Here is a 14,913-nt window from a genome sequence, read left to right on the forward strand (position 1 = left end):
TGCATCCGGCAAGCCCAGTCCCCTCTCTGAGTACCCAACACCGGGGATTCCAAGCAGCCTCTTTAAGCCTCTGTTATGGGCGGAAACGTGAATCCACCCCACCCCCCATCATTCATATGTTGCCATCCTAACCCCCAGGGACTCAGAATGTGACTGTATGGGAGACAGGGTCTTCACATAGGTGATTAAGGTTAAATGACGTCACATGGTGGGCCTGAGTTCAATGCCTGGTGTCCTTACAAGGGAAGGAAATTAGGACCTAGGCACACGCAGAGGGACGACCCTGTGGGGACACGGGGAGAAGACAGCATCTGTGGGCCAAGGAGAGAGGCCTCAGAAGGAAGCTTGGCTGTTGGCACCTTGACCTGGGAGTTCCAGTCTCCAGAGGGGGAGAAAATCAATATCTGCCGTTCAAGCCAGCCAGTCTGTGGCACTTTGTTTTGGCAAATGTAGCATCTGGTGTGTGGGGGCGAGGGGGCCTGGGACTCTCCATCCAGAACAAGTGCCTCCCGGTGGTTCTGCCAGGGGATGGGCTTGGAGACCCTGGCCTGCGGCCCCGTTATCTGATGACCTGCCTGTGACTGTCCCAGGGACTTACCTCCAGCCCGGTCTGGTGAGATGTCAGCTTCAGGCATTCTGGGTACTTCTGGTTCCTCCAGCAGCTCTGGTTTCTTAAGGGTCAGGCCTTCTTTGGTCTTGGGACTCTGATGTTCCTCCCACCAGTTAAGCATCTTCATTCTAAGGCAGGAAGCCCCGTGGTGAATGCTGTGCTCAGTCCCTGCCCAGTCCAGTTCCGAGAAGGAGCCCTGGGCTGGGCCCAGAACACCAGCTTCCTCCGATTGCCGGTTCTGTGACCAGCGCAGCCCCACCCCACCCCATCAAGTGGGGATAAGAACCTCTATTCTCTTGGTGTGCACCCTATCCCAAGCCTCTTTCTGGGCCTCCTGGAATTCACTCTGTCCCCCAGAGCTGCCCAGCTCCTCTCCTGCTCACAGACCTCCCATGGCTCCCCAGTTCCTCCAGGACACAGCCCAGCCCTTCAGCCTGGTGGCCCTTCATATCTGGTCCATTCCTGCTTCTCTTGCTGCCCTGTGATGTCTCCATATACACTTTTTAGTTTTGGACAGGTCTTTTTTTTGCACCTTTCTTCCTCCTTCTAATATTTCTGGCTCACGTCTGCATGTCCATGCCCGGCACACCGCCTTGGTCTTTCTGACAGCTGTGTTGTTCTGTTGTGTGGATGTCCCATGGATTATATAACTGGTCCCCTTCCTTTCTTGCTCTGGCAGCTTCAGGGGACGCCTGCTGGTCCCTGGCTGGCGGCTCTGTCTTTCTGCCCCACGTCCCCTGCAGAGCAGCCTGAGCCAACTTTAAAGACCAGATCTGTTCCTCCCCAGATGGAGATCCTTCCATTGTTTCTTTCTGCATTCAGACAATAAGATTCAAACGTCCATTTCCTGTCTGAAAACACTCGCTCTACAAAAACATCCGAAAATACCGATGGGGCTGAGGTTGTAAGGACGTCGGGGACTGAAGATCAGAGGCCGCGCATCAACTGAGGGCCGGCTGCACACCGCTGGGTCGCAGGGGAAGGGGGGCTCGCTGTTATAATAACCAAGGGACTTGGTTTAAATGGTCCGGTGACAGCAGACAACAAGGCCTTGGGTCCATACTAAGTAGGGACCTGGATATGACACCCCCACATCAAGGGAGCACTAGAAAAAAAATCTAGTCATTGGTCAAGGGAATGACAAGGAAGCATGTCTATTTCAGCCTGGGCTTTGGGTTGCAAAAAACCTTTTTTTATTTCTCTTAGAAGCTGAGGCCACCATTTACAGAGATTTGCATCAGAGAGCAACAAAGTGAGCAATGAGCACAAATAGTGCCCAGCTTATTATGCTGTTGGGCAACTCACACAAAACTCATTTTGGAGGGACTCGCCCACCACATTGTCCACATACGATTTTCGCAGGTAAAGAACCCACTGAAGAGCAGTTCACCTTCCAGGATGACCAAGCATGAGAGGAAACAGCCCTCCACAAGGAAGATGAAGCCCAAACTTCTCACCAGAGCCCTTGAGGCTCTGCCCACAGGTTGGCCTCTCTCAAGCTCTCCCTAAGCTCTCAGCTCACCCGGCCCTGCTGGACTCTTGGACTCCTAAACCTCTGCAATCTCGGCCTAGAACTGCGGCTCCCTGGGTCTGCGCATACTCCTTTAGGTCTCAGAGCAAGTACCTAACAGCTGCTTCCCATCCCCTCCCCTTGCCAAACTCTCTCCCAGCTCCCCGTTTTCCTCCAGGCACTTCCCAACATTTATCCCTACACATCTGTATATGTCCTCCTTCGGTATCCACCTCCCTGAGGCCTGGTTTGCTCTAGGATATTGTCAGAGGTATGTGAACCAGAGCAACTCCATCTTGAATAGCAGCTGGGTAAAATACGGCTGAGACCTACTCGGCTGCATTCCCAGACAGTGAAGGCATTCTACGTCACAGGAAGAGATAGGAGGTCATAAAGACCTTGCTGATAAAACAGGTTGCGGTAAAGAAGCCAACCAAATCCCACCAAAACCAAGATGGCGACGAGAGTGACCTCTGGTCATCCTCACTGCTACACCCCCACCAGCGCCATGGCAGGTTACAGATGTCATGGCTACAACGGGAAGTTACCGTATATGGTCTAAAAAGGGGAGGCATGAATAATCCACCCCTTGTTTAGCATGTCATCAAGAAATAACCATAAAAACGGGCAACCGGCAGGCCTCGGGGTTGCTCTGTCTATGGAGTAGTCATTCTTTTATTCCTTTACTTTCCTAATAAACTTGCTTTCACTTTACAGACTCGCCCTGAATTCCTTCTTGTGCGAGATCCAAGAACTCTCTCTTGGGGTCTGGATCCGGACCCCTTTCCTATAACAGTATGACCTGGCATGTAGAATATGCTCAGTAAATTTCTGTTGAGTGAATGTGTGGAGAAAGGCTTTTGCTCACACATCTCCGTTGCATTCGTGTGCAGCATGTGCACTGTTATAAAGGCCATTTGCATGTTTTGCATACTCTGAAAAATTATGAATGAGGCCAAAGTATACCAATCCAGACATGCAGGAAAATAGCAAAATATTGAAACAGCCTTGTGAGATGGTTTGAATTCAAGATTATTATTGCAACTTATTGTTTCTTTTCTTTTTTTGAGAGACAAGGTCCAACTGTGCCATCCAGGCTGAAGTGCAGTGGTGTGATCACAGCTCTTTGCAGCCTCTACCTCCTGGGCTCAAGCCATCTTCCCGCTTCAGCCTCCTGAGCAGCTGGGACTAGATGCATGCGCCACCGTGCTCAGCTAATTTTTGTATTTTTTTGGTAGAGATGGGGTCTCATTATGTTTCCCAGGCTGGTCTCAAACTCCTGGGCTCAAGCGATCCTCCTGCCTTGGGCTCCCAAAGTGCTAGGAATACAGGCTTGAGTCAATGCATTCGGCCTCATTTTTTTTTTTTTTTTTTTTTTTTTAAGATAGAGTCTTGCTCTGTTGCCCAGGCTGGAGTGCAGTGGCACAAACTTGGCTTACTTCAACCTCCACCTCCCGGGTTCAAGCGATTCTCCTGTCCCAGGCTACTAAGTAGCTGGGATTACAGGCACATGCCACCACGCCTGGCTAATTTTTGTATTTTTAGTAGAGACGGGGTTTCACCATGTTGGCCAAGATGGTCTCGAACTCTTGACCTCATGATTTGCCCGCCTCGGCCTCCCAAAGTGTTGGGATTACAAGCATGAGCCACCGTGTCCGGCTGCCATTTTGTTTTATTGTAGGTTTTCCTCCCATTTACAACCCGCTGCTATGCTTGTACTAGATTTGCTTGGACACACTGTGAGTCTCCTTCTGCCCTCCCAAGGCCCCCAATGTCTGCCTCCTGAGGGAACTTGGCACAGCTCAGCTCCAGAGCCACCAGCCCACCTGCAGGGGACACCTCCACACCTGTGGCTCAATCTACTGCCCCCATGCCTTCTGCTTCGCCCTCTGGCTGGGGCGCCACCACCACACTCTCCTGTCCTGGACTCTCCACCCATCTTCTGCTGTGTTTGGCCCTTCCTACCTCCTGCACCCCACTCTTCCCAGATCCCTTCCTTCTCCTTCCCCAGGACACCACCTCGGAAGCCTTCTCCCCACTGAGAGCGACCCTGCCTCTGGCCTGATTCTCCAGGAGGCCTGGAGCCCACATCTGTGTTCTTCTGTTTTAGAACCCTCATCCTCTGAAGAAAGAGTCTCCTTCTGCTACTTTGAGCCTCTGGCTATTGGGCCAGAACATTCCCTTCCTCTCCTCATTTCTGTCACTGGCAACCCCCTAGGCCAGGCCTCTGTATTCCCAGAGGATTTTTATGCTTGACTCTCGTCTTTTTGGTCGTCACCAAATGCCTGGTTTGTGAATGAAAGCATTTTGGACTCTCCATACTAGCCCAATTCAAGTGACCTCAAGTGACACCACAGGGGGCATCCAGCTGGGCCCTGCCCAAATTCCTAATCTAGGAAATCATGAAAAATACTAAAATGATTATTGTTTGAAGCCACTGTATTTTGGGGGATTGCTATGGTCTGAATGTTTATATCCTCTGCTCAAATTCACATGTTGAAATTCTAACCCTCAAGGTGACTGTATTTGGATGTGGGGCCTTTGGAGGTGATTAGTTCATAAGGATGGAACCCTCCTGAATGAGACAAGAGCCTTTATAAAAGAGACCTCAGCGAGACCCCCTAGTCCCTTCCACCAAGTGGGGACACCGTGAGAAGATGTCATGTATAAGGAAGAGAGCCCTCACCAGACATTGAACCTGCTGGCGCCCAGGCCTTGGACTTCCTAGCTTCCAGAACTGTGATAAATAAATCTCTGTTGTGCACAAAACGCCCAATCTATGGCATTTTGTGGTAGCCGCCCAGATAGACTAAGACAGGGGTAGAGACATAGCAACAGATGATCAGAACTGTTACCTTTCTCTTTGAGCTGGTTGAGTTCAGCCCTTATAACTCACAACTGGAAGAGACCCGATGAATGCAACTGTTTCCTTTAACTACCAAGGGTTCATTATCTCCCAAAAACTTTTCCACTTATGAAAATGCAAATTCCAATACTTCATGATCTGCCTAGTTCTTCTATCCATCCAGTATTTTTGTGCTCCCCTTCCAACTGTTCCCATTATATGATATCACAAGTGGAAGCTTCAATCCCAAGACACTATATTTTCTAGAGTCTATGGAGACTCTCTCAGTTTCTCTTCCTTTCCTTCCCTCCCCACCCCACTAGGTACAATGGCTCCTCAGTTAAAATGCTCTTTCCTTCCAGCCTCCTCGCTTCCCCATCTCCCACCTCCCCACTCCATCACCCTTCCTAGCATCTTGTCCATGAATACTCAAACCTAGCCCAATGCCATCATCTACTCCTTTTTTTCTGCTATAGTCTGAATGTTTGTGTTCCTCCAAAATTCTTCTGTTAAAACAACATCTCCAGTGCTTTGGTATTTGGAGCTGGGGCCTTTGGGGAGTGATTAGGTCAGGAGTGTGTAGCCCTCATGAATGGGATTACAGTGCCCTTATAAAAAGACCCCAGATAATTCCCGTTCCCTGTACACCATGTGAGGACACAACCAGAAGGTGCCGTCTGTGAACCAGGAAGCAGGCCCTCCCCAGACACCGAATCTTCTGGTGCCTTGATCCTGCACTTCCCAGCTTTCAGAACTGTGAGAAGTAAATTTCTTGTTTATAAGCCACCCAGTCTATGTATTCTGTTATAGCAGCCTGAATGGACTAAGACGTCTTCCAATGACCACTGCTGGGAGGAGATGTCACATAGCAATGATGCTTGGCACCATTAATGATTACTAATCTCCAGCAACCACTGGGCCTTTGCTACTGCTCAGTGCTTGCTCTCCTTGTCCTTATACAGATCCTGCTCATTCTCGCTAGTGGCTATTCCAACCACCCTAGCACATCATGCCTCTTCTCAATCCCCCACGGATCTCCCATGCTCCCAGCCATGTCATTTTCAGCAGATGGCCTTGCCATGCTTCCCTTGTTATGAAAATAAGCCACTGGGTGTGAGGACCTCACCCCACCAACCCCAATCCTAAATGCTGCCTAAAGGTGAACAAGAGAAAGAACACCTGCCACTGGATTTTGAGAATAACGTTGAGAATAAGGATCACTGGTTGCTTTAGACAATGTTGTTTCAGTGGCCTGGTGCCGGGGAGCAAGTGGAAGAGTGTGATGAGAATCAGGAAGTGGTGTAAGGTATTTTTCCAAAAGAATATTGGATAGTACATAGAGGAAGCCTGTGGGGCTAAGGCGGGAGAGATTTGTGCCAGCAAAGAAAGAATGATTGAAAATTTAGGAGCCAGATGGGATGATTGATGGAGTCCAGCTCCTAAGGCAGTGGAGGAGAAGGATTCCCAAGCAGAGGAGGTGAGGTTTACCTTGGACAGGAGGAAGGAAGCCTCTTTACCTGAAAAAGGCAGGGAGTACATCACTCAATGTCAGTGGTAATAATGTCGTATGTGTTGGGGAGTTGGTTTTTTCCCTCGGAAGTAGGTAAACCCTATTGCTGAACGTGATGGGATGAGATAAGACATTGGGGGAAAGAGGGAAACACCTGGCATATTGACAGAGTGTGAAGTCGGAGGGGGTTGATTAGAGGCAAGCTAAAGGATTTCTGGGCAGTACTGATCCCGTACCTCTGCTCCAAGGATGGAGACAGTGAAAGAGTAGGGTTCTCTTAGCATCTCCCTCATACAGACCTCTAACCTAGTACTTGTTTACTTGACTCCCTCTCTCTGGAAAATACAGGACACAGGGTAAGAGGGGAAACAGATAAAAAAGTTTGACAAACATTAGATGAAAGCCCTATAATGAAAACAAAGAGCAGAGACAATATAAACAATGGTTAAGAATCTTCCCAGAACTGATGAAAGACGCCAAAGCATAGATTGAAGAGGCCAAGTAAGTATCAATAACGACAAACCTAAAAAGATGATATCCACACTCAGTCACATCAAAGTAGAAGTGTTAGTGCTAATACCCAAAAGCCCAGGAGACCTACAGGAGTCCTGAAAAGACACCTGGCCCTGGAGAGAGGCCCGGGGAAGTTTTCCAGAGCGTGTGATGGAAGGGCTGTAGGCTGAGTTGTAAATGATGAATAAATGTCAGCCAGGTGCGAGAGGGGAGCAGGGGTAGAAGACGAAATGCAGAGGAGAGGGAGTATTGGGCAGAAGCCAAACTGTCAGCAAAGCTGCAGGACAAGAAACGTATGTGTCAGAGACAAATAGGCAAGTTGCTGTTAGGAAAGTGTAAAGTGTGAGGCCAAACCAGAAATGTCAGCGACAAAGAGGTCTTAAAGGCCGAGACAGAGAAGGAGAGATCATTTTCAAAGGGGCAGCAGATGAGAGACACAGCTGACTTTTCTCCTGTGATAATAGAAGCAAGATATAGTGGAATGCGGAATAGTTCAAGATATCGAAAGAAAATGCCTGCCAATACAGCATTCCAAACTTGGCAAATTTTTTTTTTTTTTTTTTTTTTTTTTTTTTTTTTTTTTTTTTTTTTTTTTTTTGAGACAGAGTCTCACTCTGTGGCCCAGGCTGGAGTGCAGTGGCACAATCTCAGCTCACTGCAGCCTCCGCCTCCTGGGTTCAGGTGACTCTCCTGCCTCAGCCTCTTGAGTAGCTGGGATTACAGGTGGACACTACCAAAACTGGCTATTTTTGTTTTTTTGTATTTTCAGTAGACAGGGTTTCACCGTGTTGGCCTGGCTGGTCTAAAACTTCTTCCCTCAAGTGATCTGCCCACCTTGGCCTCCCAAAGTGCTGGGATTACAGACATGAGCCACCATGTCTGGCCAAAATATTTTTCGACTATGAAGGGAGAGAGAACGCGAGAGAAAGAGAGAGAAAGTGAGAGAGGAAACCAAGGATGTTTGCTACCAGAAAACCAATTCTAAAGAGGTTTCTAGAATATATTTCAGGAAAAAAGATTCTAGATGGAAGAATACTAACAGAGTGTAAGGAATAAAGAATAGAGACGATGGTAAATATGTATGTAAATCAAAACGAGCAGTGAATGTACAAAATAAAACCAAACATCACGATGATATCTTTGGGGGCTCAAAAATATAGAATTGGTATTTCATTAATAATAAAATGCCACTAATACTAAGATGCATAATTTATATATCACCTAAGGGAAAAAAAATGTTGCCAGTTAAACTATTAAGAACTAATATCGTCCTGAACAGCACATGAATCATTCCATGTCATGTTAATTTAAATTTTAAAAATGTCTTCTAAAGGATTAAGCAATTTCTTCTGATTTCATTTGCACTGACAGTTTATGGTAAATTACCCTTTTGCTTTTTATCTTACAACAAAAAGTAACATGGCTTCATCCACATGTGGGTATCTTTCTTTCCTAGGTTCTATAAAGCACCAGATTGTTGCTCTACAAAAAAATACGGAATATGGTCATTTCCCAAACAAATGTTACAGGTGTCCCAAGAATGAAAGGTATGCTTCCTCTTTTACTTCTGTGCCCTTCTGTATACACAATAACTTTGTTTCCGTACCAGCTAATAATGTAATACATTTGCAAATGTTTGAAAAGGCAATAAATTAAACATGTATCAATGAACAAATAATTCAATTAAAGCGATAATATGAACAGCAATGACAGAGTTCATGCACCTGCAGGCAATGACAACTTTATCAGGACTGCCACCTGGGACTAACAGCAACTATAAATCACCATCAAATGAAGACATACCTCTACTTTGGAGATGTTCGAATGTGAAATAACACGTATATTGGGATTGATAAAATGCCACAAAGAATGTTATGAAAATAGCATGTAAGTTGTGAGGAGGAGAGCTAGAGTTCAACTGTTCTAAGGTCTTTATATTATCTGGAGGAGGGTAAAGGTTTTATACTTTGAAATTCTCAAATATATACTTTGATAACTGAAGTACAGATGTTGTGATTTCTGGGTAACCAGTAAAAGAATATTTAAAAAACGTATAATCACATAATTTTCAACTAGCAGAAAGAAAAGAATGGATTGATAAAAATACCCAGCCAATCCAAATGAAGACAAGTAAAGGGAAAAAAGAAACATATGGAACAAGCTGGGATGGTATATTGAAATGCCATCAGTGTTTAAATGCACCAGTAATTACATCAAGTAAAGTAATTTAAATCCGATTTTAAAATTACCAGACTAAAAAAAGTCAAAATCATTTGCTGATTACGAAACATATATCTAAACTTTAAGATCACAGATTGAGAGTAGATGTAAAAGAAGGAGCTGGTGGAGCTATACTAATATCTGACAGAATAGGCTTTAATACAAAGGTGAAGAAGAAAAATGGTTTCTGATATAAGGGAGATACTTGTATGAACTTTTTTTTTTTTTTTTTTTTTAAGACAGAGCCTGTCAGTCTGTTGCCCAGGCTGGAGTGCAGGAGCATGATCTCGGCTCACTGCAGCCTCCGCTTCTTGGGTTCAAGCCATTCTCCTGCCTCAGTCTCCCAAATAGCTGGGATTACAGGCACACGCCACCAAGCCCGGCTAATTTTTTATTTTTAGTACAGATGGGATTTCACCAGGTTGGCCAGGCTGGTCTCACACTCCTGACCTCAAGTGATCCACCTGCCTTGGCCTCCCAAAGGGCTGGTGTGAGCCACCACGCTCGGCCTTGTATGCACATTTTAAAATAGACTTGAAGCTAATGACATGGCCTCAAGATTTATAAAGCAAAAACTGACAGAATTTCAAGAAGAAACAAACAAATCCACAATCATGGTGGGAGATTTAAAAACACCTATCTCTTATCATTAGAGCAGGCAGGCAATTAAGTCGGTACAAGTAGAGAAGATTTAAACAACACGATTAATGAATTTGATTTAAAGGGTATATATGTATATGTATGTGTTTGTGTACACACACACACACACACAGACATATATACTGCATTCAACAGGCACAGAATATACATTCTTTTCAAGTTCACATGGAATATTTATAAAAACTAAACAAAAAATGTGTTACAAAGAAAATAAAGAATTGAAATCATGCATTGTATATTTTCTGACCTTATTGGGTTTAAGCTAAAAATTTAAAAACAGAGTAATGTGCCTAAGAAACTCAAAGGTCAGGATGGGGGCGGCGGCTCACGCCTGTAATCCCAGCACTTTGGGAGGCCAAGGCAGGCGGATCACCTGAGGTCGGGAGTTCGAGACCAGCCTGACCAACATGGAGAAACCCCGTCTCTACTAAAAATACAAAAAAATTAGCCGGGCGTGCTGGCACATGCCTGTCATCCCAGCTACTAGGTTGACTGAGGCAGGAGAATCGCTTGAACCTGGGAGGCGGAGGTGGTAGTGAGCCAAGATCGCGCCATTGCACTCCAGCCTGGGCAACAAGAGCAAAACTCTGGTCTCAAAACCAAACCAAACCGAACAAAACAACAACAACAAAAAATACTCATGCATCAAAAAAACATAATGGAAATTAGAAATATTGTAACCAAATGATAATGAAATCTCTATATTAAAATTTGTGAGATGCAGCTAAAGTCATGCTCAGAGGGAAATTTATGGCCCTAAATACGAATACTGAAAAAGAAGAATAACTGAAAGTTAACAACGTAAGAATCCATTTTTAAAAGGTAGACAAGGCCGGGGGCGGTGGGCCACACCTGTAATCCCAACAGCACTTTGGGAGGCTGAGGTGGGTTGATCACTTGAGCCCAGGAGTTGGAAACTTGCCTGGACAACATGGTGAAATCCTGTTTCTGCAAAAAATACAAGAATTAGCCAGGCGTGGTGGCACACACCTGTAGTCCCAGCTACTGAGGAGGCTGAGGTGGGAGGGTCATGAGCCCAGGAAAGTGGAGGCTACAGTGAGCTGTGATTGCTCCACTGTACTCCAGCCTGGGTGAGAGAGGGAGACCCTGTCTCAAAAAACAAACAGACAAACAAACAAACAAACAAACAAAATAGACAAAGCAAAATAAACTGGAAGAAAGTATGAGGAAGGAAATGGAGAACATAAATAAAGGGAGTAGGCTTTGGGAAAGGCTGCTGATGAATTTGAACTTTGATACTCACAACAAGAGGACGAGGCAGAAGAAGAGCAATGAGAATGCAATGGCTCCATACACAATGCCCTGGATTAATCCTTTCACGAACATACTGGAAACTGATTTCTTATCTGGAATTGGAGGGAAGCGAGATTGACTTTTCTCCAAAGGCTTTGAAGTCGGAGCTAAAACTCTCTACCCTTTCCACTGGCCCTGTGCCCATCCACATCTGGTCCTTAGGTGTTCTTTCCAGCTCAGTCACTAGGTCCCTGGATACTCACTTGGTATCAGGAAGAAGCTGGAAGTGTGAATTCCATATTGGTTCTTCCCCTCACAGCGAAGTCTCATGACTATTTCTGGCTCCCCGATGAGGTTGATGGTGCTGTTGGCCCAGGGGACACGTGTGGAAGAAGTCACCTGGAGGATGTTATCCATGCTGTTCACATCCACAGGGACACCTCCCATCCACCACTGCACGGAGGGCGTGGGGATCCCATGGAAGGAACAGCTGCACAGAACTGTCTTCTCCAAAGAACAAGAGGAATTGAACAACCTGGCAGGTGCTGTGTGGAGGAAGAATCGGGGATCATCAAGATGTCCTGATTTTGCTTCTCTACTTCCCCTAAGACCCAGCCTTCTCTTTACTCACTATTCACAGGGAGCTTCAGAAAGACTTTCTGGCAACCCAGAGTGGGGCTGGGACTCAAAACAGTCCCCTTTCATCCTCTCTCCACATCTGCCTCCGACTTGGGTTCAGCTGCTACCTCTGACCTTTCAGCCCCAAAGGCCAGGGGGAACATGTGACAGCTCCTAAGATTTCTTTCCCTCTGGGGCTCAGGTCTTTTCTTGAGCCCACTATTTCTCAGGATCCTGCCTGTGCCCCCAGCACTTACAGACCACTTGGAGCTTGACCAAGCTACTTCTGGTCACGTTGGCTAGGGAGAAGTTCAAGTGACATCCAAGGGTGTTGCCATGGTCCTCAGGCCTCAGGATGAAGTGCAGCACCGAGGAGGAGCTGCTGGAGGCGGCTGGGTTCTTCCGGGAGTGAAAGAGAGCTTTGATTTCTTTGCAGGTGCCTTTCAGGGTACAGTTCAAGGTCACAGGTTTCTCAGCCAAAAGAATCTCTGGGATGTGGAGCTCTGGCTTTTGGGTTAGGTCTGGAGAAGAGAGAAGTAGACCCAAACTTTGGGGAAAAAGGGACCCTCATGGACACTTCACTGATGCACAGCATTTCCAGGTTACAAAGTGCTCCCCGCCCATTAGCTCATTTGCAACCCCCTCACCTCCCCAACAGCCTTGTGAAACCTGGGATTGTTGGGGTTGAATGGTTTTTCACAAATAGATTTCCTTTCTCTGTGTGGAAGGGGAACAGCCCAGCGTCCAGGTGATCAAACTGAAGAGAACTACTCAATGTGGTAGAGCTTGAACCTGAACTCTGGTCTTCAAAGACTGAGGGTGAGTAGTTTTCTGACGATCTACATTGTAGAATGAGGATTCTACATTCTGGCCCCTTACCTGAGCCCCAGACTAGATGTGCTAGTGGTAACTCCTCCTCTGCCTCCCTTTTCCAGCCCAATTCTCCCCCTAGACTCTGCCCCTTCCCAGCCCAGTCTGTGATCATTTCCTCTCTATTTTGTATTGGTTGGATGATACAGGGTGAGTCGCTTCTCTTTTTGCCATTTCTATTTGGAAAAGTAAAGTTACCTATTATACTGATCTCATTGCATCATTGGAAAACTCAAATACCTGAGGTTTTGTAAAGCCCAGTGCCCATCAAGTAAAAACCACATAATCACCAGAACCACGGTTGGATTTCCTTCTTTCCAAACCACTTATTGGATGATATTGAACATCACCTGACACAAAGAGTTTGATATTCTCCCCCAGGAAAGCACTTTTTTGTTCTCCTAGATCTGCATAGAATAAATACGTCGCACTGTTCCCTTTGAGAATATCATGGATGAGTAGGGTACAGTCTTCTTCATCAAGATTCCCAGTCATGGAAAATCTGTCCTTGGTGTTATCACCAACGGTAGCATTGGGTTTATTTGTAGCTACAAGGGAGCTGACGTTTTTGTTGAGCCAGTAGCCCATGATCATGGAATTGCTTGGGAGTTCTTTGGGAAATTCAAATGCACAAGGGATTGTCGTGCACAGCCCCTCTTCCACTGGTATCTTCTTGATTTCCATCAAAACCTGAGAAAGTAACCCTGTAAGGAGAGATCCAAGTTGAAAAACAGACCCACCTACCATACTCTTGTATTATATCTGTGCATTAAAAGAGTCACCTTACCTAAGAAAGGCTTGACACTTGTCCAGCTCCTACGAGGTGATCTCTAAACCCTTGCGATATCCTGCCTGATAGGAGTGTCTTTGTTTACCTGAGACCTTGGACTTCATCAGTTGATGCTAACACTCTGGTTTATGGTGGGACCCCTGGATCCTGGGGCATCAGCTTGACCTCTGGAGGGGCTGAAGACTAAGCTAAGTCAGTGACCAGACCCACAATAAAAACCCTGGACACCAAGGCTTGGGTGCACTTCTCTTCTTGGCATGTCTGTGCATGTCACCACACATTGTTGCTGAAAGAAGTAAGCTCTGTTGGTGCAACACTACTGGGAGAGGCCAGCTGAAAGCTCATGCCTGCTCTCTCCTGAATCCTGCCCTAGGCACCTCTTCCCTGTACTGATTTTCATCTGTATTCTTTTGCTATAATCAACTGCAATCATGAGTAAAACAGTTCTGCTGAATTTTGGGTCCTTCTTGTCGATCACTGAATCAGAAGCGTCTTGGGGACTCCTAAATTGCATCACCCCAATCTAGTCTGCTGGATTTTTTATTGCTCTTCTTGTTGGTATTAATTGTATCTCGTGATCTTGGCCATGTTGCATCATTTCTGAATCTCAGTTTCTCAGTCAGAGAAATGGGTACAATAATACCAATGTTACAATATTGTGATAATTAAGGACAATACCTACAGAGGCACGTGGCCCCCTGCAATGACTGCAGATTGTGACTTCAGTCACATTCCACTACAGGGGACCATGTCACAGTGAACAGTTAGTGAATAATTGTGCTCGCCACCCATTAGCTCATTTGGAACCCCCTCCCTCCCCGACAGCCCTGTGAAACCTAGGACTGTTGTGGTTGAATGGTTTCCACAAATAAACTTCCTTTCACTGTATAGACGGGGAACACCCCATTGTCCAGGTGAGCAAACTGAAGAGAATTACTCAAGGTGGTAGAGCTTGAACCTGAACTCTGGTCTTCAAAGACTCAGGGTTTCTTGAGGATCTATATTGTAGAATAAAGATTCTACATTTTTTTTTTTTTTTTTTTTTTTTTAGACAGAGTCTTGCTGTCACGCAGGGTGAAGTGCAGTGGCACGATCTTGGCTCACTTCAACACCCACTCCTGGGTTCAAGCAATTCTCCCAACTCAGCCTCCCCAGTAGCTGGGATTACAGGTGCCCACTACCACACCTGGCTAATTGTTCTACTTTTAGTAGAGACAGGGTTTCACCATGTTGGCCAGGCTGGTCTCTGACTCCTGACCTCAGGTGATCTGCCCAACTTGGCCTCCCGAATTGCTGGGATTAGAGGCATGAGCCACTGTGCTTGGCCAAGTACCTAATTTTTTATGTTCTCACCTCTTCATCTGACTTCAGCCCTGTCTGCCTTCCACCCCTACCCACCCTCACCTCCCCAAGATACCTCCACACTGCCTCTCCTTCTACTTACCCAACCATAGCAGCGGCAGTGCCATCAGCCCCAGCGAGACCTCACGGGCAAGAGAGGACCAGGATGTAT

At 46.2% G+C, this 14,913-nt stretch overlaps 1 protein-coding gene across 1 annotated transcript; it reads right to left on the minus strand.

Annotated features, from left to right (window-relative positions):
• Positions 1-236: 236 nt before the first annotated feature.
• LOC103235547 (sialic acid-binding Ig-like lectin 5) lies at positions 237-13,105 on the minus strand. Its single transcript, XM_037991483.2, has 5 exons — positions 12,961-13,105; positions 11,998-12,261; positions 11,386-11,667; positions 11,133-11,235; positions 237-738 (listed from the first exon to the last, which is right to left on the minus strand). Exons 1-5 carry the CDS (start codon positions 13,103-13,105, stop codon positions 237-239), a joined length of 1,296 nt encoding a protein of 431 aa, XP_037847411.2.
• Between the last annotated feature and the right edge of the window lie 1,808 nt (positions 13,106-14,913).

This window comes from Chlorocebus sabaeus, chromosome 6 (genome assembly GCF_047675955.1).
Source record: "Chlorocebus sabaeus isolate Y175 chromosome 6, mChlSab1.0.hap1, whole genome shotgun sequence".
In the NCBI taxonomy this organism is placed as follows: Eukaryota; Metazoa; Chordata; class Mammalia; order Primates; family Cercopithecidae; genus Chlorocebus; species Chlorocebus sabaeus.

Excerpts from the sequence above, each read along its gene's own strand:
- LOC103235547 (XM_037991483.2), bottom strand. The coding sequence starts at position 13,105 with ATGACTGGGAATCTTGATGAAGAAGACTGTACCCTACTCATCCATGAT. Across the intron at positions 11,668-11,997 it reads GGTCAAGCTCCAAGTGGTCT|CACCTGCCAGGTTGTTCAAT; the intron begins GTAAGTGCTGGG and ends TCCTCCACACAG. Across the intron at positions 739-11,132 it reads TTCTGCCTCGTCCTCTTGTT|AATGAAGATGCTTAACTGGT; the intron begins GTGAGTATCAAA and ends TTCCTGCCTTAG.